The sequence below is a fragment of the Saimiri boliviensis genome, chromosome 7 (assembly GCF_048565385.1).
Source record: "Saimiri boliviensis isolate mSaiBol1 chromosome 7, mSaiBol1.pri, whole genome shotgun sequence".
Taxonomy (NCBI): domain Eukaryota; kingdom Metazoa; phylum Chordata; class Mammalia; order Primates; family Cebidae; genus Saimiri; species Saimiri boliviensis.
Genome location: NC_133455.1, coordinates 193,512 through 219,183, shown reverse-complemented (window position 1 = coordinate 219,183; position 25,672 = coordinate 193,512). Strand labels below are relative to the sequence as shown.

General features: G+C 42.4%; 1 protein-coding gene across 2 annotated transcripts; it reads left to right on the top strand.

Annotated features, from left to right (window-relative positions):
• Positions 1-870: 870 nt before the first annotated feature.
• ZNF268 (zinc finger protein 268) lies at positions 871-23,965 on the top strand. 2 transcript variants are annotated; one of them, XM_039472153.2, is made up of 6 exons: positions 871-1,723; positions 1,882-1,962; positions 10,096-10,296; positions 13,442-13,568; positions 13,859-13,951; positions 21,373-23,965. In XM_039472153.2, exons 2-6 carry the CDS (start codon positions 1,930-1,932, stop codon positions 23,754-23,756), a joined length of 2,838 nt encoding a protein of 945 aa, XP_039328087.1. In that variant the 5' UTR covers positions 871-1,723; positions 1,882-1,929; the 3' UTR covers positions 23,757-23,965. The 2 variants fall into 2 exon arrangements, with proteins under 2 accessions (XP_039328087.1, XP_074258077.1); XM_074401976.1 differs by having other exon boundaries at positions 871-1,962.
• Positions 23,966-25,672: the final 1,707 nt, after the last annotated feature.

The window sequence follows — 25,672 nt, the reverse complement described above, 5'->3', positions numbered from 1 at the left end:
ACAGCTGAAGAAATTATATGGAGACTACACTACTGCATGCACCCAGAATAAAAACTAAAGTGCCTTACCTGGGCCAGGCGCAGTGGCTCATGCCTGTAATCCCAGCACTTTGGGAGGTGGGTGGATCACCTGAGGTCAGGAGTTCAAGACTAGCCTCGCCAACATGGTGAAAACCCATCTCTACTAAAAATGGAAAAATTAGCCAAGTGTGGTGGTAGGTGCCTGTAATCCCAGCTACTCAGGAGGCTGAGGCAGGGAAATCGCTTGAACCTGGGTGGTAGAGGTTGCAGTGAGCCCAGATCCCACCAGTGCACTTCAGCCTGGGCAACAGAGTGAGACTCTGTCTCAAAAAAATAAAGCAAATTGCCCTACCTGGCCAGGTGCAGAGGCTCATGCCTGTAATCCTAGCACTTTGGGAGGCCAAGGTAGGCAGATCACTCGAGCTCTGGAGTTCAAGACCAGCCTGGGAAACATGGTGAAACTCAGTCTCTACAAAAATTACAAAATTAGCCAGATGTTGTAGGCCTGTGGTCCCAGCTACTTGGAAGGCTTGGATTGCTTGAGCCCGGGTGGTAAAGGTAAAGGTTGCAGTCAGCTAAGCTTGTGCCCCTGCAATTCAGCTTGGGCAATAGAGCTAGATCCTGTCTTGATGATGATGATGATAATAATAAATATTAATAAAGCACCCATTAAAAATAATGGCAAAAGCCGCAATTACTTTTGCACCAACCTAATAACTTTTTTTATGTAATGAAATGTGTTGACATTTGGAAGATCTGTGAAACTCGGTGAACCAATATTTTTCAACTGGCCAATGCATGTTACAAAATCATGTGTGTTAAAAGAATCCATTAAAAGTGCAACGTAGACCAACTATTTTATGTAATAGAGTAGATAAAGTTCTCCTATACGGTTTCAGATTGTACACTAACAAAAATATCCCTTGTTTGACTTGTATCTTTACATACTTTAACAAAAACAACATATGCAACAGATTAAATATAGAAGCAAATATGAGAATTCAGCTTTCTAGTAAGTCAGAAAAGAAACAAAAACAAAGCCACTCCTTAATAAATTTTTTCTTTTGTAAAATATATTTAATTTTTATTAAAATATTATTTATGTTAACATGTAATGGCAATTTTACGAATCCTTGTGTTATTAACATGTAAAGCAAGATAGTATTTTTACCATTTCAGCAACGCAGGGAGTAGAACACTTGTAACCTAATTTACAACCCTCTCATCGTTGAGCCATCGGTGTCAAGTATTTTAATTCTTTCTATAATTTAAAACCTGCAAGTGCCTGAGCTCAGGGACTGTGCCCGGAGAGCCTGAGCTTCCGGGTCACCTTAGCACGCCCCCTCCCGGTCGCCCTTGATCAGAACCCTGCCGCGTGGGAGTCAATCCTCGCAGAGACCTCTGGGAGTTGTAGTTTTCGCCTTCGACTCTCAATGACGCAATTGCTGTGCGACACCTTAACGGCTTCCATCGCTCGGCGCCGGCGGTGAGAGCCTTGTTCCGCGGATGGCGTTCGTCACCCATTGTGGTCACCCGGTCACCTGAGATTGGGGTGGCCGCGAACGCTTCTGGCTGCTATCCTGCTGCCCATCCAGGGTTTGGAGGAGCCGGACGTGCGGAATTCCTCCAGTTTCCACGCGGCGGGACGGGACCGAACTCCTCTCTCCTGCTGCAGACCCGGGACGGTGGCGTGACCCTGACCTGTGTGTTGGTGGCGGGTGGAGATTTTGAATCCCGTAGCTGTGGGAGGGAAGGAGTCTCAGCTCCAAGGATGGCGGGCAGCCCTGGTGCCTCGGACCCTCCCGCCCTGGGTGTGGGGGCTGCAGGGAGACCGCCTTCCTCACCGTGCTGTCTCTCCTAGCCTCCCTCGCGTCCTGTCACCTCCTGTCACACGAAACTGACCCCAGGGATGGCCACCAGGGTCCGGACAGCTTCTGTTTGGGTGAGTAGGAGTTTTCTCTCCTTCTTGCAAAGCTCTCGCTGAATGCCAGCGTGTAGCCGCTTCACCTCTTCGGAGTCTGAATTTGCCCGGAGCTTTCTCGCCCCGCCGCTGTTCTAGGTAACTGGCTTCGTTTAGAGCGTGTTAGGCTTTCCAGAGATGCTTCTTGTCACCAGACTTCCTGTTTTCCTCCTTTCATCAGTCTCTTTTTTGACAACTTTGTACCCTGAACTTTGAGTTGAACAAGGGGTACTCGCACATCTTTCAGTTTTTTCAGTCTGCATTTACCGAGTGTCTTCTGTGTCTGGGATCTTTGAATCTTATTTTGGAAATTACAAACTTTTTTATTCACTTGTTCATCATCTTTGTTTATTGTATTTTGTTTGCTAGACCGTGGGGCAGGTGCTAAAAATGCAAAGATAGGTTGCTCATCATCCCTGTCTTGAAGAACAGTGGTCTGGTGGGGATGGTGGACAAGAAAAGCGCAATGACAAGTTAATGAGTACTCTGGGAGTAGGCCGTGGAAGTATACGGGGGCATGCAGAAATGGGTCAGTTCTGGAAGTAAGGACACCCCCTAACTCCCAAATGCTTCAATGATTAAGAGATTCTTAAACTTAGGTTTGAAAGATGACAAACCTAAAGTAGGCAAAGGATTAAAACCAGCCTAGGAAAAAGAAGTAACATGTGCACATATGAGAGACTTGAAATGACCTCACGGTGAACTTTGGGTACTTTAGGGTTGCTGAAATGTAGAGTTGAATGCTGATAGTAGAGGTGTGTATTATAAAACGAGGCTAGAGCCATAAGCCTAAGATCATCGAGGGCTTTGAGGACCCCATTAGAAACTTGGATTTTATCATATAGGGCAGGCGGTCCCCAACCCCCTGGCTTCAGACTGGTACTGGTCTGTGGCCTGTTAGGAACTTGGCTGCATGGCAGGAGGTGAGTGGCAGGTTAGTGAGCATTACTGCCTGAGCTCTGCCTTCTATCAGAGGCTGCATTAGATTCTCATCGCAAAAACCCTATTGTGAACTGTGCATGTGAAAGATCTAGGTTGTGTCCTCCTTATAGGACTCTTAACTAATGCCTGATGATCTGAGGTGGAACAATTTTATCCAGAAGCCATTGCCACTCCCCACCCCAACTCCCTGTCCATGGAAAAATTGTCTTCTACAAAACTGGTCCCTGGTTGGAGACCACTGATACAGGGGAAGGAGTCTACTTATTGAAGTGTTTTCACAAAGGATTTGGGGGTAGAATAGTCTACAGTCTGCAGCAGGTAAGAGAATACAAGTGTTTAAGTAAATTAGTGGTTTTGAGAAAGGAGAGGAGGCGCTAGGTGCAGTGGCTCATGCCTGTAATCCTAGCACTTTGGGAGGCCGAACATCTGAGACCGAACATCTGAGCTCAGGAGTTTGAGACCAGCCTGGCCAACATGGCAGAACCGTTTCTCTACTAAAAATACAAAAATTACCTGGGTATGGTGGCGCATGCCTGTAATCCCAGCTACTCAGCAGGCTGAAACAGGAGAATCACTTGAACTCTGGAGGTGGAGGTTGCAGTGAGCCAGGATTGTGCCATTGCACTCCAGCCTTGGCAACAGAGCAAGACTCCATCTAGGGGAGAAACAGGAGAAAGGAGAGGAGGTAAGGAGGCAGAAGCATAACTAGTTGGGTGCAGTGATGAGAGAGGCAGAAAAGCCAGGGATGACAACAGCAGTTCTGCTCTTTGGGCCTGAGTTGGGAGTGTCACCATTTGCTGAGTAAGGGACGACTATCAGAACTGTGTTTGGTAGATGTGGGTGGATTTCAGTTTTATGTAGATTGAACCCTCTAGGTAGAGGTTGCTAGTGGGGAAATGGGCAGGCATGTTTCTCAAGAAAAAGATCTGGATGGGGTTGCACAAATTAGATGTGGCCAAAGCAGCTCAGGGAGAATGTGTACCGTAAGAAGAGAACTGAGGACAGTGGTCAGGGAAATGACAAGAGAAGCAGGGGAAGAGGTGTTGGGGACTGAGGTGGAACCCAAGAACAGTGAGAGAAAATAGGGGAGAGACATGTAATTCACAGTTAAGGAAACAAATGCTTGCCAAGTGACATGTATGAGGGAGATCAAGTAACACTAGATCATGGTCTTAGTGCTGCTGTAATAAAATATCACAGCCTGGGTAACTTAGAACAGATACTACTTTCTACAATTCTGGAGGCTAAGAAGTTGAAGATCAAGGTGCTGGCATATTTGGTATCTGATGAGGGCTGCTCTCCACTTTCAAGGTGGCACTTTCTTGCTGTATCCTTACATGGTGGAAGGGGGAAAAAGGGAAGAATGCTGTGTCCTCACATGGCCAAAGAGATGGAAGGGCCAGGCAGCTCTCTGAAACCTCTTTTAAGAGGATATTAATCCCATTTGTGAAGGAGAGCCCTCATGACTTATTCACTATTTAAAGGCCCACCTCTTTTTCTTTTTTTTTTTTTAAAACAGAGTCTCACTGTGTCGCTCAGGCTGGAGTGCAGCTAGGATTACAGGTGCACACCACCACGCCCAGCCAACTGGACCCACCTCTTAATACCACCACAATGGGGGTTAAGTTTCAATATGAATTTTGGACAGATGGAACCATTCAAACCATAGCAGTCATAAAAACCTAAATTGAATTTAGTAGTGATGGGCCAGGCGTGGTGGCTCATGCCTGTAATCTCAACACTTTGGGAGGCTGAGGTGGGTGGATCCCCTGAGGTCAGGAGTTCGAGACCAGCCTGGGCAACATGGCGAAATCCTGTCTACTAAAAATACAAAAACTAGCCAGGCATGTTGGTGGGTCCCTGTAATCCCAGTTACATGGGAGGCTGATGCAGGAAAATCGCTTGAACCCAGGAGGTGGAGGTTGCCGTGAGCTGAGATCGCACCACTGTGCTCCAGCCTGGGTGACAGAGTGAGACCCTGGCTCAAAAAAAAAAAAAAAAAGAATTTAGTGGTGATGGTAGTGGTGACTGTTGCTGGCAATCTTTCTACAGCAGAGTATGAATATATATGTGTGATGGGTAAGGGAGAAAGGTGAGGGGCTGGGGTGGTGAGACCAGCAGTTGACAGCAGAAATGGGAATGAGGCAGTAGAAACAGTAGTATAGAGTTAAGCAAGGTGCTCTATTGTAATGGGAAGAGAATGGTAGTCTGAGGAAAATCCAGTAAGGTACCTTCATACAAAATCAATCTAAAAATCAATAGGCTTTTAATTTGTAAGTAGTATCTATAAGTAAATTTTTCTATTTACAGTGGTAATATAGGAAATACAGAGGGCTTATATAAAGAGAGTTTTCCAACTTCATTAATACTAGTCAGCATTTATAGAGTGCTTATTATGTTCCAGCCACATGTCTAAGCACTTTATAGATACTAACTTTAATCCTTACAGCAGCCTCATGAAAAAGGCACTGATGTTAAGCCCTACTTTGCAGATGAGGAAATCATGACAAAGAGAAGTGATTTGCCAAGATCACACAGCACATAAGTAGCAGAAGACAGAATTACACCCAAGACAACCAGGCTCCAAACTCTTGAGTTCTTAATACTGCAGTATATACCCTCTCAAGATAAAGATCACTGTAATAAATACAAATCATACTCCTTGGTTTTTGAAGTATTTATTTATTTATTCATTCATCTGATGATTAATTTAGCACCTACTATGTGCTAGGCTTCCTACTAGGTGCCAGCTTGTGATGGTGAATGAGACCGATGGAATCCATGCTATTGGGAGGGAGACAGATGCCAAATAAATGTTGAAGAAACTACTCACAAGTAAAAGGAAAACATCAGAGTTTTGTAACAAAGTTGGTTAATGTGAAAGAATGAGTGAGGGCTACTTATAGCTTGGGTGCTCAGGGAAGGCCCCTACTAAGGAGGTGACATCTAAGCTAAGTCTGAGTTACAGTAGCAAGCCAGCCTTGGGAAGAGCAGGTAGAAAAGCATCCAGGATGGGAACAGCCAGGGCCAAGGCCATGAGGCAGGGGAAGTTTGATGCCTTTGTAACCTGGCAGGAAGGCCTTTGTGGTTGGGTGTAGGGAGTGAGAGAGAGGAGAGCAGCAGATGAACACAGATGGCCAGAGGCCACATCAGGCTAGGAAACCATGGGGTTGGGGAGTGGATGTGGTGCTGAGAAGGGGAGAAACATGATCTGCTTAGGATTTCCAAAGACCCTTCTGAGTGCTGAGTAGAGAACAGGTTGTAGGTGGGCAAGAGTAGATACAGGACAAGGTGGGAAACAAGACTGATTAGATCACTGCAGTGATTCAGACAAGAGATAGCAAGGATTTTGTCTATGGTGGTAGAAATGGAGACTGGTCAGAGTTGAGGGATGTTTGAAGGTAGAGTCCTCTCTTCTTTTTTTCCTCTTTTAAATTCTGCCTTGATAGAGTTATGAGAGTCCTCTTTTCTTTTTTTTTTTCTCTCTTTTTTTTTTTTGAGACGCAGTTTCGCTCTTGTTACCCAGGCTGGAGTGCAATGGCGCGATCTCAGCTCACCGCAACCTCCGCCTCCTGGGTTCAGGCAGTGCTCCTGCCTCAGCCTCCTGAGTAGCTGGGATTACAGGCACGCGCCACCATGCCCAGCTAATTTTTGTATTTTTAGTAGAGACGGGGTTTCACCATGTTGACCAGGTTGGTCTCGATCTCTTGACCTTGTGATCCACCCGCCTCGGCCTCCCAAAGTGCTGGGATTACAGGCTTGAGCCACTGCGCCCGGCCAAGAGTCCTCTTTTTTAAGAAACACTATGTGCTTTTCATCTTACTGATTGTCATTTTGTAGCGTGGTGGATTTTCATTAAGTATTCCTGGGATTTTGTTTTGTTTTGCTTGCTTTTGCCATTTCTTTCTTTTTTTTTTTTTAAATTGCATTTTAGGTTTTGGGGTACATGTGAAGAACATGCAAGATTGTTGCATAGGTGCACACATGGCAGTGTGATTTGCTGCCTTCCTTGCTCAGTGTCTACTATGTATGAGGTTCTGTGCTGAATCTTTTATTAGGTATTACTACCTTAAACCCTCACAGTAGCCCCAGGTGGTGAATCCTGTTATTCCCCTTTGATGGGTAAGGATGCTGAGGCCCATAAAGGGTTAGTTGGAAGCCCAGGTGGCATCCCTGGTGAATGTAGAGCCAGGACTTGAACCCAGACAGTCTGGCTCTATATGCATTTTTCTGGCCTGTGCGCTGTATTTAGTCTCTGTATGTAGGTTGAAGATTTCTCAAGAGTCAGAGATTCTAGGATCCTAGACCCTGAAATGTACAGTAGGTAGAGTGTGCCTACTGTACAGAGAGAAGGCTCCGAGAGATAAGCTGTTGGTCTCCAGGGAATTATCTGAATGTCCATTAAGTGGTGAATGATGAAACATGATGGAATACTATTCACCAACGAAAGGAACAAACTATCGATACATGCTATGACGAGCATAAACCTCGAAAGCATTATGTGAAGTGAAAAAAGCCAGCCACAAAAGACTAGATATTATATGATCCCATTTATATGGGAAACACATGCATATGCATATACCTGCAATCCCCCTTTTTTTACACAAAAGCTAGCTTTCTGTATGTATCATTTTCCCCTTGTCATTATCACTAAGAGTATATATTGATCATTATATTGTACCAATGCTGTTACATAGAGGTCGTTGGCTACCTTTATAGTGGCTGTATAGATGTCCCATAGTGTTTTCAACCAGTTCAATAGTCATAGATATTTGGGTTATGAAAATGCCTCTGTGAACAGACTTTTCATAAGTCATTTCATTCATCGTTTCTTTTTCTAATTTTTCATTCCGTTTTCTTTTAGGCTTTTCCCACTTTTTACCCGGGCTGACTTCTGGGTCCTTGGTACTTCTTTGTGTTCCTCCTAATGTCATTTTCATTTCTGAATTTTTTTCCTAATTTATTTGTCCCGATATTTTTCATTTCACATTTTTTAGTGGTCTAAGCGTCTACTTTCTAGGCTCTTTTATTTTTTATGTATCCTTTCAAAGTTTTGTTTTTCTAATTTATTTTACTGTATTTTAAAATATGACGTTACAGTTTTTGTGTGGTCGGATATTTTGGATATGTTTTTATTGTCTGTCGGAGCCCCATTTGGTTCTTTTTCCTTCATCATAATGTAGTGTGGGTATCCCTGCTGCCCTCCCAAACCGGCCTATTAAGCTGCCATTTGCTTTGTGGCAGGAAGTTCCTGTTTGGAGGCTAGCACGAGTCAGGACAGGCCAGGACATCTTTCTCGAGCTTCGCTGTTTGAGAGTTCTGCCTCTGTTTTTATCATGAAGGGCCAAAACATGACCTGAACCCTTGGTGCTAAGCCTTGTCAGGAAGCCATTTCTTTTCTGCCTCTTACCCTGCATTTCCTGAAGTTAAACGTGCCTTCTTTTCTAATGTGTTTCTCTCACATGTATGTGACGTATTTGGTTTTTGTTGTTGTGTTTGAAATGGCATCTCATTCTGTCACCCAGGCTGGAGTGCAGTGGTGTGATCTTGGCTCACAGCAACCTCCGCTTCCCAGGTTCAAGTGATTCTCACACCTCAGCCTCCCTGGTAACTGGGATTACAGGTGTGCCACCACACCTGGCTAGTTTTTGTAGTTTTAGTAGAGATAGGGTTTCACATATTGGCCAGGCTGGTCTGGAACTCCTGACCTCAGGTGATCCCCCCACCTCAGCCTCCCAAAATGCTGGGAGTACAGGCATGAGCCACCATGCCCAGCCTGATGTATTTCGTTGTTAAATGATTTTTGTAATAAGCTTTCTCTGAACCCTTCCCTCTTACTGTCTAAACCTTCTCTCTTGCCTCCCTCTTACGCACAGTCTTCTCTGTTTTTTTCTGTCTGGCCCTTCTCTCTCCTGTTCCTGTCACTGTGAGCTCCCGCTCTCTGCCTGAGTCCCTTTTCTCTCTTCTGTTGCTGTTCAGTTTGGTCTGTGTCTCTGACAGCTTTCCCTCAGAGTGAGGATCTGTGCTTCTGGAAGGAACTATATGCCCATTAGTTCTCAGATTTTCTTTAGATGGCCACAGCACTGTTTGGTCACTTAGTGACTTTAGGAATATTTTTTTACAGCCATCTGCAGCTCTGATCCTGAGAGGAATTCAGCCCGTTGTTTCTTGCTTGCTCAGTGCTGGCTCATGCCTGTAATCCCAGCACTTTGGGAGGCTAAGGTGGTGGGATCACCTGAGGCCAGGAGTTCAGGACTAGCCTGGGCAACATAGCAAGACTCCATCTCTACAAAAAAAAAAAAAAAAAAAAAAAAAGAGCTAGGCATGGTGTTGCTCACCTATAGTCCCAGCTACTCAGGAGGCTGAGGTGGAAGGATCACTTGAGCATGGGTGGTCGAGGCTGCAGTAAGCTGTGATCACCACTCAGCCTGGGTGACAGACTGAGACCCTGTCTCCAAAAAAAGAAAAATGTTTCTTGATTGCTTAGATTCTACCAGGGGGAGGGTACTCTCCTCCTAGGGATACATGTTTATTGGTGACTTTGGAGATCTTACAGCAAAGTGACCCATCAGAATCTCCCCTCAGCCCCCACTCCTTTACTGCTTTTGCAGTTGGGTACATCTGCCCATATCGTGCGACCCTGTTACCTAGTTTGTTTTTGTTTTATATTGTTAATGTCATGGTTTTAAAAAATTCTTTTACTGTTATGTTAAGTCTCTTTTGTTTTGATGAGGAGTAAGCAAGACTCAGAGAGGTGAAGTGAGTTGTTCATGGATATCTAGATGGCGAAAGAGAAACTTGGATTGAAATGCTGTTTCATCCAGAAATCTCATACCGAAGTATAGTCACCTAAAACTGGGACTTGTTTCCTCCCTAGCACTTAGCATCATTTTCTCATTTAAGTGGCTGCCCAGAAGTTGTGTAAATATTTAGTGACTCTCAGGTGTGGTCACTGCACCTTCAGGGGTCTGGGGGCCCGTGCAGAATCTGTGGGTGGAATTGGATTCCCCTTGTGCATTTTGTCTCACCTTTGCCCTGTAGTGGCACTCTGCACAGTCTACAGAACATGCATTCCAGCCTCTGTGTGAGCATGATTCACCAGCCTAAGAAGACCAAGATTGGGGTCCAAAGGAAATTATGCTGGCTAAAGGAAATTTGCTCTTGAGTCCACAGGTCCCACCTCTCCAAGAACGAAACAGTTCATGGGATAGGATCAGAAAGCTCCAAGACCAGGAATCCATCTTGGGCCAAGGGACTCCTGATCTGCAGCGTCTCCCTGGAACACCCGGGCAGAAGCAGAAGAGTCACAGGACAGAGAAAGTTCTAGAGTGTCTATTTATTTCCCAAGAGCAGCCCCAAATCACCAAATCCTGGGTAAGCTTCTCATTTGTTTATTCATAGTGTTTTCTTTATTATTTTTCTATTTTGGTGTGGAGAGGGATGGAGATCCGTAGGTCAAAGGGTTAATTTAAATTAATCACTCCTCAGTTCAGTTGAAGAACCCCACCCCCCGCCTTTTTTTTTTTTTTTTTGAGATAGGGTCTTGCTCTGTCCCCTAGACTGGGGTGCAGTGTTAAAATCATAACTCACTGCAGCCTCAAACTCCCAGGCTCAATTGATCCTCCTACCTCAGCCTCTTGAGTAGCTGGGACAGCAGGCAAGTGCCACCATGCCCGGCTGATGTTTTTTATTTTTCGTAGAGAGGAGGTCTCACTATGTTGCTCAGGCTGGTCGTCAACTCCTAAGCTCAAGCTCCTCCCACCTCAGCCTCCCGAGTTGCTGAGATTACAGTCATGAGCCACTGTGCCTGGCTCATGGCCCTTTTATCATCACTGGTTCATGTAAGGTCCTTGTCTACCTCTATTTATATATTCTCTTATTTTCTCATACTCAATTTCCATCTCCTTCCCCATCCCCAAAAAGTTATTTTGTGTTTTATGTGTATCCTTTTAAAAAAAAAAAATGTGTTTACAAAGTATGCATTGTTCTGGAAGCTTGTTAGAAATGCAGAATATCAGAGTTCATCTCAATGCCATTAATACGTTTTAACAAGACTCAGTGATTCATGCACATTAAAGTTTAAAACAAACATAGTATGAAGTCTATATTCAAATTTTTACCTGGGATGCTTCTTTTACCTCCAATATTGGCTTGCTTTTTTACTCTCTTAATGCTTACTTTTGATGAACAGATATTTCTAACTTTTACTGACTCTGGTTTACAAATTTTTTTCTTTTATTGCTAATGATTTTTGTGTCCTATTTTTTTTTTCCAAGTCTCACCTTGAATTGTATTTTGTGTCCTATTTAAGAAATCTTTTTCTTATCCTAAGCTCAAAGATTTTTTTCGTTGTTACTTTATTACTTTACCTTTCACTTTTAGATCTACAGTACATTGGGGATTGAGTTCAAATTCATGAACACAGGGTCTCCCATTATTTAGATCTTTGATTTTTAAAAATCAGTGTTTATACTGAGCATAGAAATCCTACACAGATATTTTAGATTTATATGTAAGTTCTGTTTTGTTGTTGCTGTTGTAGAGAGTATCAGTTTATTAATTTCGTCTTTTTTTTTTTTTAGGTGGAGTCTTGCTCTGTCACCCAGGCTGGAGTGCAGTGGCACAATCTTGGCTCACTGCAGCATACGCCTCCTGGGTCAAGCAATTCTCCTGCCTCAGCCTCCTGAGTAGCTGGGACTACAGGTGTGTACCACCACACCCGGCTAATTTTTGTATTTTTAGTAGAGATGAGGTTTCACCAAGTTGGCCAGGCTTGTTTCAAACTCCTGTTATCAAGTGGTCCACCTACCTCAGCCTCTTAAAGTGCTGGGATTACAGGTGTGAGCCACGGCACACAACCAATTAATTTCAAAATCAAATGATTTATTGCTGTTATATAGGCATATAGCCAACTTTTATGTATTGAGCCTGTATCCTGTGACCTTGCTACATTCACTAGTTAGTTCTAGGAACTTTCTTACATTTTTTGGTATTTTCTTCATAAACAATCGTGTCATCTTAATCTTTTCGTTGGCATCCGCAGTTTCCTTCTTACTCTCTCTATAATAAAGGACAATTTTATTTATTTATTTCCAATCTGTATGCTGTTAACTACAAATTTTATGCCTTTTTTTTTTTTTTTTTTTTTTTTTTTTTTTTGAGATGGAGTCTTGCTCTGTCGCCAGGCTGGAGTGCAGTGGCGCAATCTCGGCTCATTGCAACCTCCGTCTCCTGGTTTCAAGTGATTCTCCTGCCTCAGCCTCCCAAGTAGCTAGGACTACAGGTGTGTGCCACTACGCCCAGCTAATTTTTGTATTTTTGGTAGAGACAGGGTTTCACCATGTTAACCAGGATGGTCTCAATCTCTTGACCTCGTGATCCACCTGCCTCGGCCTCCCAATATTTCTTTAATAGATGTAGAATTATCAGTTAAGTTTATCTGTTCTTGAATGAGTTTGGTAATTCATGTCTTCCAAGGAATGTACCCTTTTCATCTAACTTATCAAATTTGAGAGCATAGAGTAGTCTTTTCATATTTGTGAGTTCAGTAATGGTAACTTCTTTTCATATCTGATATTTGTCATGTGTGTCTTCTTGTTCTTGCTTTGATGTAAGTTTTCAGTACCTAGGGCGTGGTTGCTGGATTATATGGTAAGACTGTTTAGATTTATAAGAAGCTGTCAAACTGTCTTCTGAAGTGACTTTTCATTCCCACCAGCAATGAATAAGAGTTTCTATTGCTCCACATTCTCTCCAGCATTTGGTGGTCAGTTTTTTGGATTTTATCCATTCTAGTAGGTGTGTAGTGGTGTCTTATTTTTGTCTGGATTTGCAATTCCCTAATGACATATGACATTGAACATGCTTTATATGCGCATTTACCATCTGTATATGTTCATGATTAGGTCTTTTATCCCACAGAGCAGCTGCTACTTAGAACAGTTACCTTTTTAGTCCACAAAGTTTTAATGTGTCTTCTCTTCTGGGTACCTATAGTACTCTTTCACAGATTCCACTTGGCACTGTCAAACAGCATGCTCACTTCTTCCTTTGTGTCCACGTTGTAATCTGTGTTCTTTTATCCTGGCTTCTTTGACTCCCAGTTGCATTTGCATATGTAACTTTCCCTCCATCTGCAGTGCTGAATGCGTCTTGGGGGCAGGACTCTATTTCTTTCGTTTTTATATTCCTGGCACCAAGAGGTCAGTAACTGTATTGCAGATGTAGAGCAATCAGTTGAACTTGTTTGCCTGACTGTCCTGCCTTTAGTACTGAATGTCCCATGTCTGAGCACCCTTGTATAGTTGGTTTCTAGGATAGATGAAAACTTTAAAAAGAGGTTATCCTAGTTGTCAAGTGTTGAATGAAAGATGACTGATTTAATGCACATTGATGGATGTTTTCAATACAATTTTTGTTTTCTCACAAAGTTTAACGTAAATAATGGACATCCTAAGCAGCTATTTTTCCACAAACCTAGTAAAATAACTTGAGATTGGATGACAATATTGTATTTCAGGGACCATTGTCATTCATGGATGTGTTTGTGGATTTTACCCGGGAGGAGTGGCAGCTGCTAGACCCAGCTCAGAAGTGCCTGTACAGGAGTGTGATGTTGGAGAACTATAGCAACCTGGTGTCCCTAGGTAAGTGCTGCCTCCCTGAGGAGGAGAGTGCTCGGTCTCCAGGCTTTTCTCCTTGATTGCTGAAAACTGGAGGCCTTCTGTAAAATACTTAGTGATTTTGGACTTAGATTTTAAGGCCAGATTTTCTTAGTTCCCCATTGGGCAGTTCGCCAGTTGAATGGTCTTTACTTTGCCAAATTGCAAAAAGGCAGCTTCATCATGCTACCTCCAAACCAAATCTTTCCCCATTCTTCAGAATCTCTGAATGCCAAGCTGTTTGTTCCAGGTTGTCTGTGATTTTTTGTCTATAGGGTATCAACACACCAAACCTGACATCATCTTCAGGTTGGAACAAGAAGAGCTGTGTATGGTACAAACCCCAATTCCAAATCAGTGCTGTCCAGGTGAGTGATGGAGACAGATATTTTCCTCTTTATTCCGAATTAGCATGAATTCTAATGCGATGTGCTCTTCTTGTTTGTTTTTTCCCCTCACTTATACCCATGCACACTTTTTTTTTTTTTTTTAAATTTTGAAACAATCTTGCTCTGTTGCCCAGTCTGGAGTGCAGTGGTGCAATCTTAGCTAACTGCAACCTCTGCTTCCTGGGTTCAGTTATTCTGTGTCAGCCTCCTGAGTAGCTGGGAACAGTTGTATGCTACCATATTCAGCTAATTTTTGTATTTTTAGTAGAGACGGGGTTTTGCCATGTTGGGCAGGCTAGTCTCAAACTCCTGACCTCAGGCGATCTGTCTGCCTTGGCCTCCCAAAGTTGGAATTACAGGCGTGAGCCACCATGCCTTGCCTTACCGTGCACTCTTTTTTTTAAATTTTTTTAGACAGAGTCTCACACTGTCACCCAGGCTGGAGTACAGTGGTTTGATCTCTGCTCACTGCAACCTCTGTCTTCCAGGTTCAAGCAATTCTTCTGCCTCAGCATCCCAAGTAGCTGGGACTACAGGCACATGCCACCATGTCCAGCAAATTTTTGTATTTTTAGTAGAGACAGGGTTTCACCATGTGGGTCAGGCTGGTCTTGAGCTCCTGACCTTGTGATCCACCTGCTTCAGCCTCCCAAAGTGCTGGGATTACAGGCAGGAGCCACCACGCCTGGTACCGTGTACTTTTATTCTTCTCGTTGGCATCTTTATTTTCCTCCTTACTCTGTCTTGGTGATAGACTCATTTCATTATGCATTTTAGCAAGCCTTTCCTCTTTCCCTCACTTGATGTGACTTTCATGCTCCTTCTCTTTTCTTTCTATATTTTGAAAATTACATTTAAATTTCTTTTGTCTTTTTTTTTTTTTTTTTTTTTTTGAGACAGAGTTTTGCTTTGTTGCCAGGAGCCAGGCTGGAGTGCAGTGGCGTGATCTTGGCTCACTGCAACCTCCGCCTCCCGGGTGCAATCAGTTCTCCTGCCTCAGCGTCCTAAGTAGCTGAGACTACAGGTGTCTGCCACCACACCCAGCAAAGTTTTGTATTTTTAGTAGAGACGGGTTTCACCATGTTGGCCAGGATGGTCTCGATTTCTTAACCTTGTGATCTGCCCACCTCAGCCTCCCAAAGTGCTGGGATTACAGGTGTGAGCCACTGCGCCCGGTCCTACATTTAAATTTCTTACACGTAAAGTCAACAGCCACAGTCTCATCTTCCTTCTTTCTGAAACCTGTTAGTAGATTCTACCCCTTTTGTGGTTCTCTATGCTAATGGCTTTAACATCATCACTCTGGACCTTCTGAGCACATTCCTTTGTCATTTGATAGTGTTGATGACCCTGCAGTGACATGAATTGATCCTGCTCTTGTGCTGCATGACCAAGCACTTTTTCCCTACATGTTCTACTGGGCTTCTCTTGCTTTTTTGAATCCAAGAGGTCTTTATTCTTCATTTCCTTCATATAGTGTAACTTTTAAAAGGCATATACTAGCCGAGCATGGTGGTGTGCACCTGTAGTCCCAGCTCCTTGGGCGGCTGAGGTAGGAGGATTGCTTGAGCCCTGGAGTTTGATGCTGCGGTGAACTATGATTGTGCCACTACAGTCCGGCCTAGGGGACGGTGAGACCTCATTTCAAAACAAAAAGACTTCTGGGTCCATTTGTGTTGCTATAATAAATACTACAGACTGATGTAATAAAGCCCAGAAATTTATTTCTCACAGTTTTGGAGGCCGGGAAGTCCAAAGCCACTGTGCTAAGCAGGTTTGGTGTCTGGTGAGGGCCTGGTCTGTGCTCCAAGACGATGCCTTGTTGCTGCATCCTCTGGAGGTGAGGAACACTGTGGAATGGAAAGGGGCAAAAAAGGCCTAGGATAGTTCCCTCAAGCCCTTTGAGAAGCCGCTAATCCATTCATGAGGACGTGACTTGATCGCCGCCTTTTCATGCCACCACAATGGGGATTAAGTTTCAACATGAGTTTTAGAGAGGACATATTCAAACCTTAACAACTTCCATTCTGAAAATGTAAATTCTTTTTTTCCTCTACTGGTAATTGATAGCCACATTGATCTTTTATCTGCCCTTTGGTCCTGGTTTTGATTGATTCACTGGCATCTTCCTTGTGCCACTCCCTGGTCTCATCATCTCTCCCACTGCTCGATAGCCACCTACATACCACCTTCTTTTCATCCTCCTTCTCTTTGTTTATCCTACTGTTCTTTTGAATTTAAGGTTTTTCTTTTTCCTAACACTGGGGAGAGTCAGCTTGAATTTCCTTTCTGTGCAGGGCTCCCTTACTAGTTTTGGTACAGTCTTTTAGCATTTTGGTCCTTTAAAAAGAGGTCTTTTAAAGCCCTCATCTTCTCAATTCCCACTCAAAATAAGGCCAGTATTATCATGTCTGGATTGTTGTACTTAGCTAACTTTATTCATTTTACTCTTTTTATACAAATTCAACTTCAGTGTTGCTGTCAGATGTGTTTCCCTGAATACCCCATTCTATTACTAGCATGACAGCATAAATCAGCAGTTAGTCCTTGTATTACTCGGATTACTTCAGCTGCAGTTGTTGGTCAATCCCAGACCAACTAATTGAAGCAGAAGTGATTTATTACTACACATCACAAGAAGTCCTGAAGTGGGGCAGCTCCAGGATCAACGAAGGGATTGACTCAGTCAATCACCAAGGGCCCATATAGGTATGTTGGCATTTTCCTTAGGCTGTCTACCCTAATGGTCCTCAGATGGCTACTGCATTTCATCTTTCTAGATGCCTGTGGATATACCAGTGGCCAAGGAAATAAAAAGGGCTGTTTCTTCACATACGACTCTGTCAAACAGGAAAACTCATCCAAGGAAGTCCCCAGCAGACTGATCATGTTCAACAGGCTAAGTTTTTCTCACATGCCCCTGTCTGAGGAAGGCTCTGGAAAAGGAAATGGGACCATCTCTGTTGGCTCAGATAAATTATGCTTTACTTTTAGAAGCAGGGCTGGGGATGGAAATGGGTCCCCACTTCCCTGACAGAAGCACATCACCTTAAGGATGGGGGTAGGAAAAAATCAGGTTACTGCCAGCCAGGAACAGGGCAGAAGGACCACTGGGCAAGCAGCACTGTCTGCCTTCACTTTCCGTGGCCAGGCAGCACCCGTCACACCCATCTTCCCAGCCATCCGTCTTCAAATATTTGCTGCAACCAATACGTTTATTCTTCTGCTACATTAATACAAGTATAGGATCCTGTTCTCATTCAGACCAGGGAGTAGTTCTTTATAGCCTGTAGACCTATAACTAAAGATACATTAAACACATCCAGCCATCCAAATGAAGAGGGATAGGACAAGCATTGGGTCCCCCCGTTCCTGAAGAGCAGCAGCAGTGAACACCACATGGTAGCTACTGATTTTGTCAGGATTTCTTTCCGTGGCAGTGAAATAAGCTACCTGGTGAACCTTTGTTTCTCCAGGCATAATCCTTTTCCATTATCATCTGTGACTAAACTCGAGATGGTCACTGGGGAGACTGCTACTGTCTGAGTCCATTTGTGTTGCCAAGTTGAGGGCATGACTTCATCGCCCCCTCTGAATTTCACCAAAATGGGGATTAGGTTTCCCCGTGAGTTTTAGAGGGGACACATTCAAACCTTAACAACTTCCCTCCTGCTTTTCTGTAGCTTCAGAATCTTAATTCTCTTGGTGTATATTTGGGTTCCCAGTGATTTCCTTTGGACCACAGCCAGGAATCATATTTAATATGGTCTTGAATCATCTTTAAATACTATTCAAGCTTAAGAATTCCTGGGCCAGGTGCAGTGGCTCATATCTGTGATCCCAGCACACTTTGGGAGGCCAAGGTGGGAGGATTGCTTGAGGACAGGAGCTTGAGACCAGCTTTGGCAACATAGTGAGACCCCCATCTCTACCAACAATTTTTAAAAATTAGCTGGGCATGCCGGGCGCGGTGGCTCAAGCCTGTAATCCCAGCACTTTGGGAGGCTGAGGTGGGTGGATCACGAGGTCAAGAGATCGAGACCATCCTGGTCAACATGGTGAAACCCCGTCTCTACTAAAAATACAAAAAATTAGCTGGGCATGGTGGCACGTGCCTGTAATCCCAGCTACTCAGGAGGCTGAGGCAGGAGAATTGCTTGAACCCAGGAGGCGGAGGTTGCGGTGAGCCAAGATCGCGCCATTGCACTCCAGCCTGGGTAACAAGAGCGAAACTCCGTCTCAAAAAAAAAAAAAAAATTAGCTGGGCATAATGGCTTTTGCCAGTAGTGCCAGCTACTTGGGATGCTGAGGTGGGAGGATCACTTGAGTCTGGGAGGTTGAGGATACAGTGAGCAATGACTGCACTCCTGCACTTGAATCTTGGTGACAGAGAGGGACCCCTTCTCTTAAAAAAAAGAGCCATCTCTCATGGGGAGAAATGCCAGAGATAGGTGAAGGGGAGGAAGGCAGCAAATCATGCTGCCATGTGTGTACCTATGCAACAATCTTGCATGTTCTTCACATGTACACCAAAACCTAAAATACTATTTTTAAAAAAGTTAAATAAATAAAAATAAAAATAACTTGGAAAAAAAAAAAAGCCGCCAGGCACGGTGGCTCACGCCTGTAATCCCAGCACTTTGAGAGGCCGAGGTGGATGGATAACAAGGTCAAGAGATCGAGACCATCCTGGCCAACATGGTGAAACCCCGTCTCTACTAAAAATACAAAAATTAGCCGGGTGTAGTGGCATGTGCCTGTAATCCCAGCTACTTGGGAAGCTGAGGTGGAAGAATCGCTTGAACCCAGGAGGTGGAGGTTGCAGTGAGCCGAGATTGCGCCACTGCACTCCAGCTGGCAACAGAGCAAGACTCCGTCTCCAAAAAAAGCCTGTCTTTTAGTTACTGGGTTAGATATTCCCTGATTTTTTGAATTCTTTGAACTCTACCTTGAGGTGTCAAGCACAGTCTTATTTTTGCCATTATTGTTACAAAGAGCATGCTCTAGAGAAGATACATTAGATTTCAAATGATGAATGCAGAGATATAGGAACTAAGCAAAGAAAAGGATGGGTGTGGTACCAGCAACAGAAGGAAGGGAAGGATAAAGTATAGGATTTGATAGTAAGGGTGGTCTCAGTATCCATCCTTACTGTCAAATCCTATACAAGGATTGAAAGTCTACAGAAAAAAACAGTGACAGCCAAACACAGGAGCAAATCTGATTCTAGGTCACAGAGTAATTACTCACTGGCCTATTTTCATTTTGTTGGGGACAGTTTTTACAATAGGACCATTTGGTAGTATCACTCCCTGTCAAGCCATTGTGAAGGCTGAAAGTGCTCATTTGTATCTGTCAGTGCATTAATGGAAGATACTGCCCTAGTGGGGGATTAATATTTGGGGAAATATAATTTGATGGTTGTATACAAAATGAGTAAGATGGATCCGACTTTTTTTTCTTTTTTCTTTTTTTGAGACGGAGTCTTATACTCTTGCCTGGGCTGGAGCATAATGGCGCAATCTCAGTTCACTGCAACCTCGCCTCCTGGGTTCATGTGATTCTCCTGCCTCAGCCTCCTGAGTAGCTGGGATTATAGGTGCTCACCACCACACACACCTGGCTAATTTTTTTGCATTGTTTAGTAGAGATGGAGAGTCATTATGTTGGCCAGACTGGTCTCGAATTCCTGACCTTGTGATCCGCCCGCCTTGGCTTCCCAAAGTGCTGGGATTACAGGCTTGAGCCACCGTGCCCTGCCGATGGATCAGATTTAATAGGAAAACTACCTGCAGTTTTTCACAGTAAACATGGAGTGAGATGTTAAAATCCCGTGATCTGCTGTCTCTGAGCCTGACTTGCTGCTGCTTTCTTTTAATATCCTTTTCTTTCATTAACCTGGCTAGTATGTTATTTTGGGGCATCTATCTGTTTTCTACTCAACCTCCAGATATTTCCTGTTGTGACAAAGGACTTCATCCTTTGTCTTATTTCCTGTTTTGTATCTTTCACTTTTCATTTTTGTGTTCAGACAGCTTTTGGCTATCCTGTGCCACTCTCTTTCCAATGCCTGCTAGAGACAGCACCTTCAGTCTCCTTTTAACTCTTGTAGCAGTTGCCTCTGTATTTCTAAATAACCTGCTTATTCTGCTACACCTTGGCTTTCTCCCTTAATGACTGCTCGGTATAGAAAGGTGATTTACTTCTTTCACTGTCTTCCCTCCATACCCTCCCACCATATACATACTCCTAATGGAGACATATATCTTGCTATGCTCCCATGCCTCCATCATTCTGATATATTAATTTCATATTTTTGGTTAGATTTATTTTCAGTTTATATGTTGGTTCTGACTGTAATTTCTGTTTGCAGGTAAATCATGCAACTATACAGTGATTAATTTTTATTTATAAATTTGTATTTTTTCTGTAGCTAATTTTTTGCTTGTTTAATTTTGTTATCATTAATGTATTCATCATATATTTAACTACAGACATTCCTTTCAGGATCTGAGTATTCTTGGCTGGTACTTTCAGCCAAATTATTAATTGTATTCCTTTTATCTTCCTGGTGATATTGACTGCAAAGTTTTTCTGGCTTGCTTCAGAGTAGCCTAGTTTTTCTTAAGGCCTGCTGTGTAATTTTTATCCCAGGACCTCCTTTTAAATTTCATTTTCTGTGTCTCCTGTCATTTCTTTTCTTGGAGCAACTCAAGAGAACTTCCTGGGAAAAGGTACATGTGATACAAACATTGAGACTTGTGCAGCTGAAAGTGTTTTGACTTTGTTCCTCATTGCTCTTTTTTCTGTCCTCTGGTTTTCCTAATGAGAAGTCTAATGTCATTCTCATTTTTGTTACATTGTAGGAAGCTTGTTTTTGTTTTTGTTTTGATTTATCTGAATGGTTTTAAGAACTGCTTCTTGTCCTGTTAAGGAATGATGTTCCCTCAGTTTATTTTTGTCTATGTCTAGGTATTGAGATGTTATTCCCAGGAGGACTGGGAAGTAATCTGCAGTGTTCTCTGCCATTTCTCTACAAGTTAGCACAGTGTTTGGCACATAGTAGGTATTTAATAATTATTTTTTGAATAAATCTAATGTTCATAGGTCCCTTATGACATCTTTATATTATGTTCATTGTTCTTTGTGCCTATTTTGCCTTTTTTATCCAATTTGCAAAACTTTTAAACTTATCAGTTTACCATGCCTATCTTGAGTTTGGTGTTTATTTGTTTTAGTGCCTAGTAGTGTGAGTGTTTTTACACCTGAGAATTTATTTATATTCAGATCTGATACCTGAAACTAAAAAACCTCATGATATGGCATTTCATAGGCAACTTTCTACTATAACACAATCATGTTATTATTTATAACATACGACTAATTGTTCTCATTTCTAGACAAAGTCTGGAAAATTGATGATCTTATGGAATGGCATCAGGAAAATCAAGGCAAGCTGATAAGTATGGCAAAAAGCTTTGAATGCACTGCTTTTGGAAAACTATGTCTTAGTACAACTTATCTTTCGAGACAAAAACCTCATACATGTGGCACCCATGGAAAGAATTTGAAATATATAGATTTCACTAGTAATTATACTAGAAAGAATCCTAACGGGATTCAGGTACATGGAGAATCATTCCTCCATTCTAAACACGAGCAAACTATTATTGGAATAAAATACTGTGAAAGTAACGAATCTGGAAAAACTGTCAATAAGAAATCACAACTTACATTACAGCAAATGTATATGGGAGAAAAACTCTTTGGATGCAGCTATTGTGAGAAGGCCTTCAGCAGCAAGTCACACCTTGTAGTGCATCAGAAAACTCATGCAGAAGAGAAACCCTATGGGTGCAACGAATGTGGAAAAGACTTCAGTAGTAAATCATACCTCATTGTACATCAGAGAATTCATACAGGAGAAAAACTACATGAATGCAGTGAATGTGGAAAAACATTCAGTTTCAACTCAGAACTTGTTATACATCAGAGAATTCACACAGGTGAGAATCCCTATGAGTGCTGTGAATGTGATAAAGTCTTCAGTAGGAAAGAACAGCTTGTTTCACACCAGAAAACTCATTCAGGACAGAAACCGTATGTGTGTAATGAATGCGGAAAAGCTTTTGGTTTAAAATCACAGCTCATTATACATGAAAGAATTCATACAGGAGAGAAACCATATGAATGCAGCGAATGTCAGAAAGCCTTTAATACAAAGTCAAACCTTATGGTACATCAGAGAACCCATACAGGGGAGAAACCCTATGTTTGTAGTGATTGTGGAAAAGCCTTTACATTCAGTTCACAGCTCATCGTACATCAGGGGATTCACACAGGAGTAAAGCCCTATGGGTGTATTCAGTGTGGGAAGGCATTCAGTTTGAAATCACAGCTCATTGTACATCAGAGAAGTCACACAGGAATGAAACCTTATGTATGCAATGAATGTGGCAAAGCTTTCAGGAGCAAGTCATACCTTATTATACATGTAAGAACTCACACAGGAGAAAAACTCCATGAATGCAATGACTGTGGGAAAGCCTTTAGTTTTAAGTCACAGCTCATTATACATCAGAGGATTCATACAGGAGAGAACCCCTATGAATGTCATGAATGTGGGAAAGCCTTCAGTCGGAAATACCAGCTTATTTCACACCAGAGAACTCATGCAGGGGAGAAGCCTTATGAATGCATTGAATGTGGAAAAGCTTTTGGTTTAAAATCACAGCTTATTATACACCAGAGAACTCATACAGGGGAGAAACCATTTGAATGTAATGAGTGTCAGAAAGCCTTTAATACAAAGTCAAACCTGATTGTACATCAGAGAACTCATACAGGAGAAAAACCCTACAGTTGCAATGAATGTGCAAAAGCCTTTACGTTCAAGTCACAGCTCATTGTACATCAAGGAGTGCACACTGGAGTAAAACCCTATGGATGCAGTCAGTGTGAAAAAAACTTTAGTTTGAAGTCCCAGCTCATCGTACATCAGAGAAGTCACACAGGATTAAAACCACATGGATGCAGTGAGTGTGGGAAAGCTTTCAGGAGCAAGTCATACCTTATTATACATAAGCGAACTCATACAGGAGAGAAACCACATGAGTGCAATGAATGCGGGAAATCCTTTAGTTTTAATTCACAACTCATTGTGCATCAGAGAATTCACACAGGAGAAAATCCCTATGAATGCAGTGAATGTGGGAAAGCCTTTAATAGGAAAGACCAGCTGATTTCACATCAACGAACTCATGCAGGGGAAAAGCCTTATGGGTGCAGTGAATGTGGGAAAGCTTTTAGCAGCAAGTCATACCTCATTATACACATGAGAATTCATTCAGGTGAGAAACCATATGAATGTAATGAATGTGGGAAAGCCTTCATTTGGAAGTCACTACTCATTGTACATGAGCGAACTCATGCAGCGGTGAACCCTTATAAATGCAGTCAGTGTGGGAAGTCCTTCAGTGGGAAATTACGGCTTCTTGTACACCAGAGAATGCACACAAGAGAGAAACCATATGAATGCAATGAATGTGGAAAAGCCTTCATTAGAAATTCTCAGCTCACTGTGCATCAGAGAACTCATTCAGGAGAGAAACCCTATGGGTGCAATGACTGTGGGAAAACGTTCTCTCAAAAATCAATTCTCAGTGCACATAAGAGGACACATACAGGAGAGAAGCCCTGTAAGTGCACTGAATGTGGGGAAGCCTTTTGTTGGAAGTCACAGCTCATTATGCATCAGAGGACTCATATAGATGACAAACGATGATAGTATGAAACTCTGAAAAGTGAATTCATAAGAGATACCAACAAAAGCATATATAAAGAGAAACTCTATAAGTGGAGTCATCTTGTTATCTTCCAGAAAACTCATATTGAATAGAAACTTTGTGAATACACAGCATATGGAAAGGCATCCACAGAAAGCTGTTCTTTACATGAAAAAAGATAATAGAAAATACACAGGAAAACTATGAATTTAACTCCTCTGAAAATTTTCAGCAGCAAATCGTATCTTTTTTTTTTTAAGTTCATACAGGTGAGGAACCATGTTAAACGAATGTTCTAAAGTTGTTTTATTAACATAAAATTCGCAAAGAGGAAACTTCATGAACCAAAGGAATATAGAATAGTATTCTTTGACGTTCATAGTTTACAGGCTTTTAATGAGAGAAATCATTGAGCTAATGAATGGCAGAATTAACAAAATTACATTTTATGTATCAGAAGCTTATACCTTGGAGGAACCATGTTATAAGGGAAGTTTTAAATCTAAAAATGACAAATCCCTGGGGCGGGGGTGGTAATACACACACACACACACACACACACACACACACACACATATATATATATGTGTATGTATATATATATATAGAGAGAGAGAGGAATGAACACCTATGAATATACCAAGTCACAGCTGGACTGTTAACCTCACTTTGTATCAGAAGCGTCATTCTAAGAAAAAAAAATTTTCCTTTAGGAATCTTTTTTTTTTTTTTTTTTTTGAGATGGAGTCTCATCTGTCACCAGGCTAGAGTTCAGCAGCGCAGTCTTGGTTTACTGCTGCCTCTGCCTCTAGTGTTCAAGTGATTCTCCTGTCTCAGCCTCCCAAGTTGCTGGGGACTACAGGGACATGACACCATGCCCAGCTGCTTTTTACATTTTTAGTAGAGACAGCATTTCACCATGTTCACTAGGATGGTCTTGATCTCTTGACCTTGTGGTCTGTCCGCTTTGGCCTCCCTAAGTGCTGGGATTATAGGCGTGAGCCACTGGGAATTATTTTAAGAGAAATTATGTTCCAGTTGTTCCAGAATTTCAGGAAGAGATTTGAGAAATTTCTCAATTATAAGTAATAAAATACAGATAATTTCAATGTACAAACGAATCTAGTAATGAGGTTAACAATGAGAAATACATCCCAGAGCCTAGAGGGATAATTAGATGTCTTCCTGTGTGTACTACATAATATGATTTTTGCAGTTTGGCAGTTTACTTGTGAATGCCATTTGTGAGAAAAAAGTAAATACAATATCATCTTACAGAGATTTCTGCTCTGCATACCAACATTGTTTCTTTGTGTCTTAACAAATGCAACTTGTTACTAGGATAATATGGCTTATTAAGAATGCATTTCCACATTGCAGACATTTTCTTGTGTTACCTTCTATGCTTTGGAAGCAGTCTTGGCAGCAACCTCTTTATAGTAATCAATATAGTGCACATTTTATGTGTTTGTGTCGCCTGGAATCTTCTGCCTTCACTGGTGAGAACCTCTTGATTTCCTTTTAGAGAAACATTCCCTCCCAGTGTATGCAGTCATGATGGAACCACCATTCAAGATGCCCTGCCAAGGACTTGGCATGATCACTATGGTCAGCTGAGACTCAACTGCACATTGTTAATGGGTTTTTCAAGTACAGACAAGCAAAATGAGCTTTTGTTCAATGGTAGCATCTTGATGTAATAAGTTGCTATTTCAATAGAGCTTCCCAGAACAGCTTTTGTTACTGTCATTTTCTTAACCTTGTTCACTTGTCCTTTAATTTGAACTACCAAGTGTGCTTTTAATACATTCCTTGTTTGATTGCATTAGCCCTTGTGTGTGTGTTGCATACAGCTCACTAAATCAGACTGCTTCAGAAATGGGGGCTAGAGAGAGCTTGCAAGGATATGTAGATA

What these genes read in the sequence shown, in the direction of transcription:
- ZNF268 (XM_039472153.2), top strand. Translation starts at nt 1,930, where the DNA reads ATGGCCACCAGGGTCCGGACAGCTTCTGTTTGG. An exon ending in TAGCAACCTGGTGTCCCTAG is followed by an intron (nt 13,569 to 13,858) that starts GTAAGTGCTGCC and finishes TTTTGTCTATAG; the next exon opens with GGTATCAACACACCAAACCT. An exon ending in TCCAAATCAGTGCTGTCCAG is followed by an intron (nt 13,952 to 21,372) that starts GTGAGTGATGGA and finishes TCTCATTTCTAG; the next exon opens with ACAAAGTCTGGAAAATTGAT.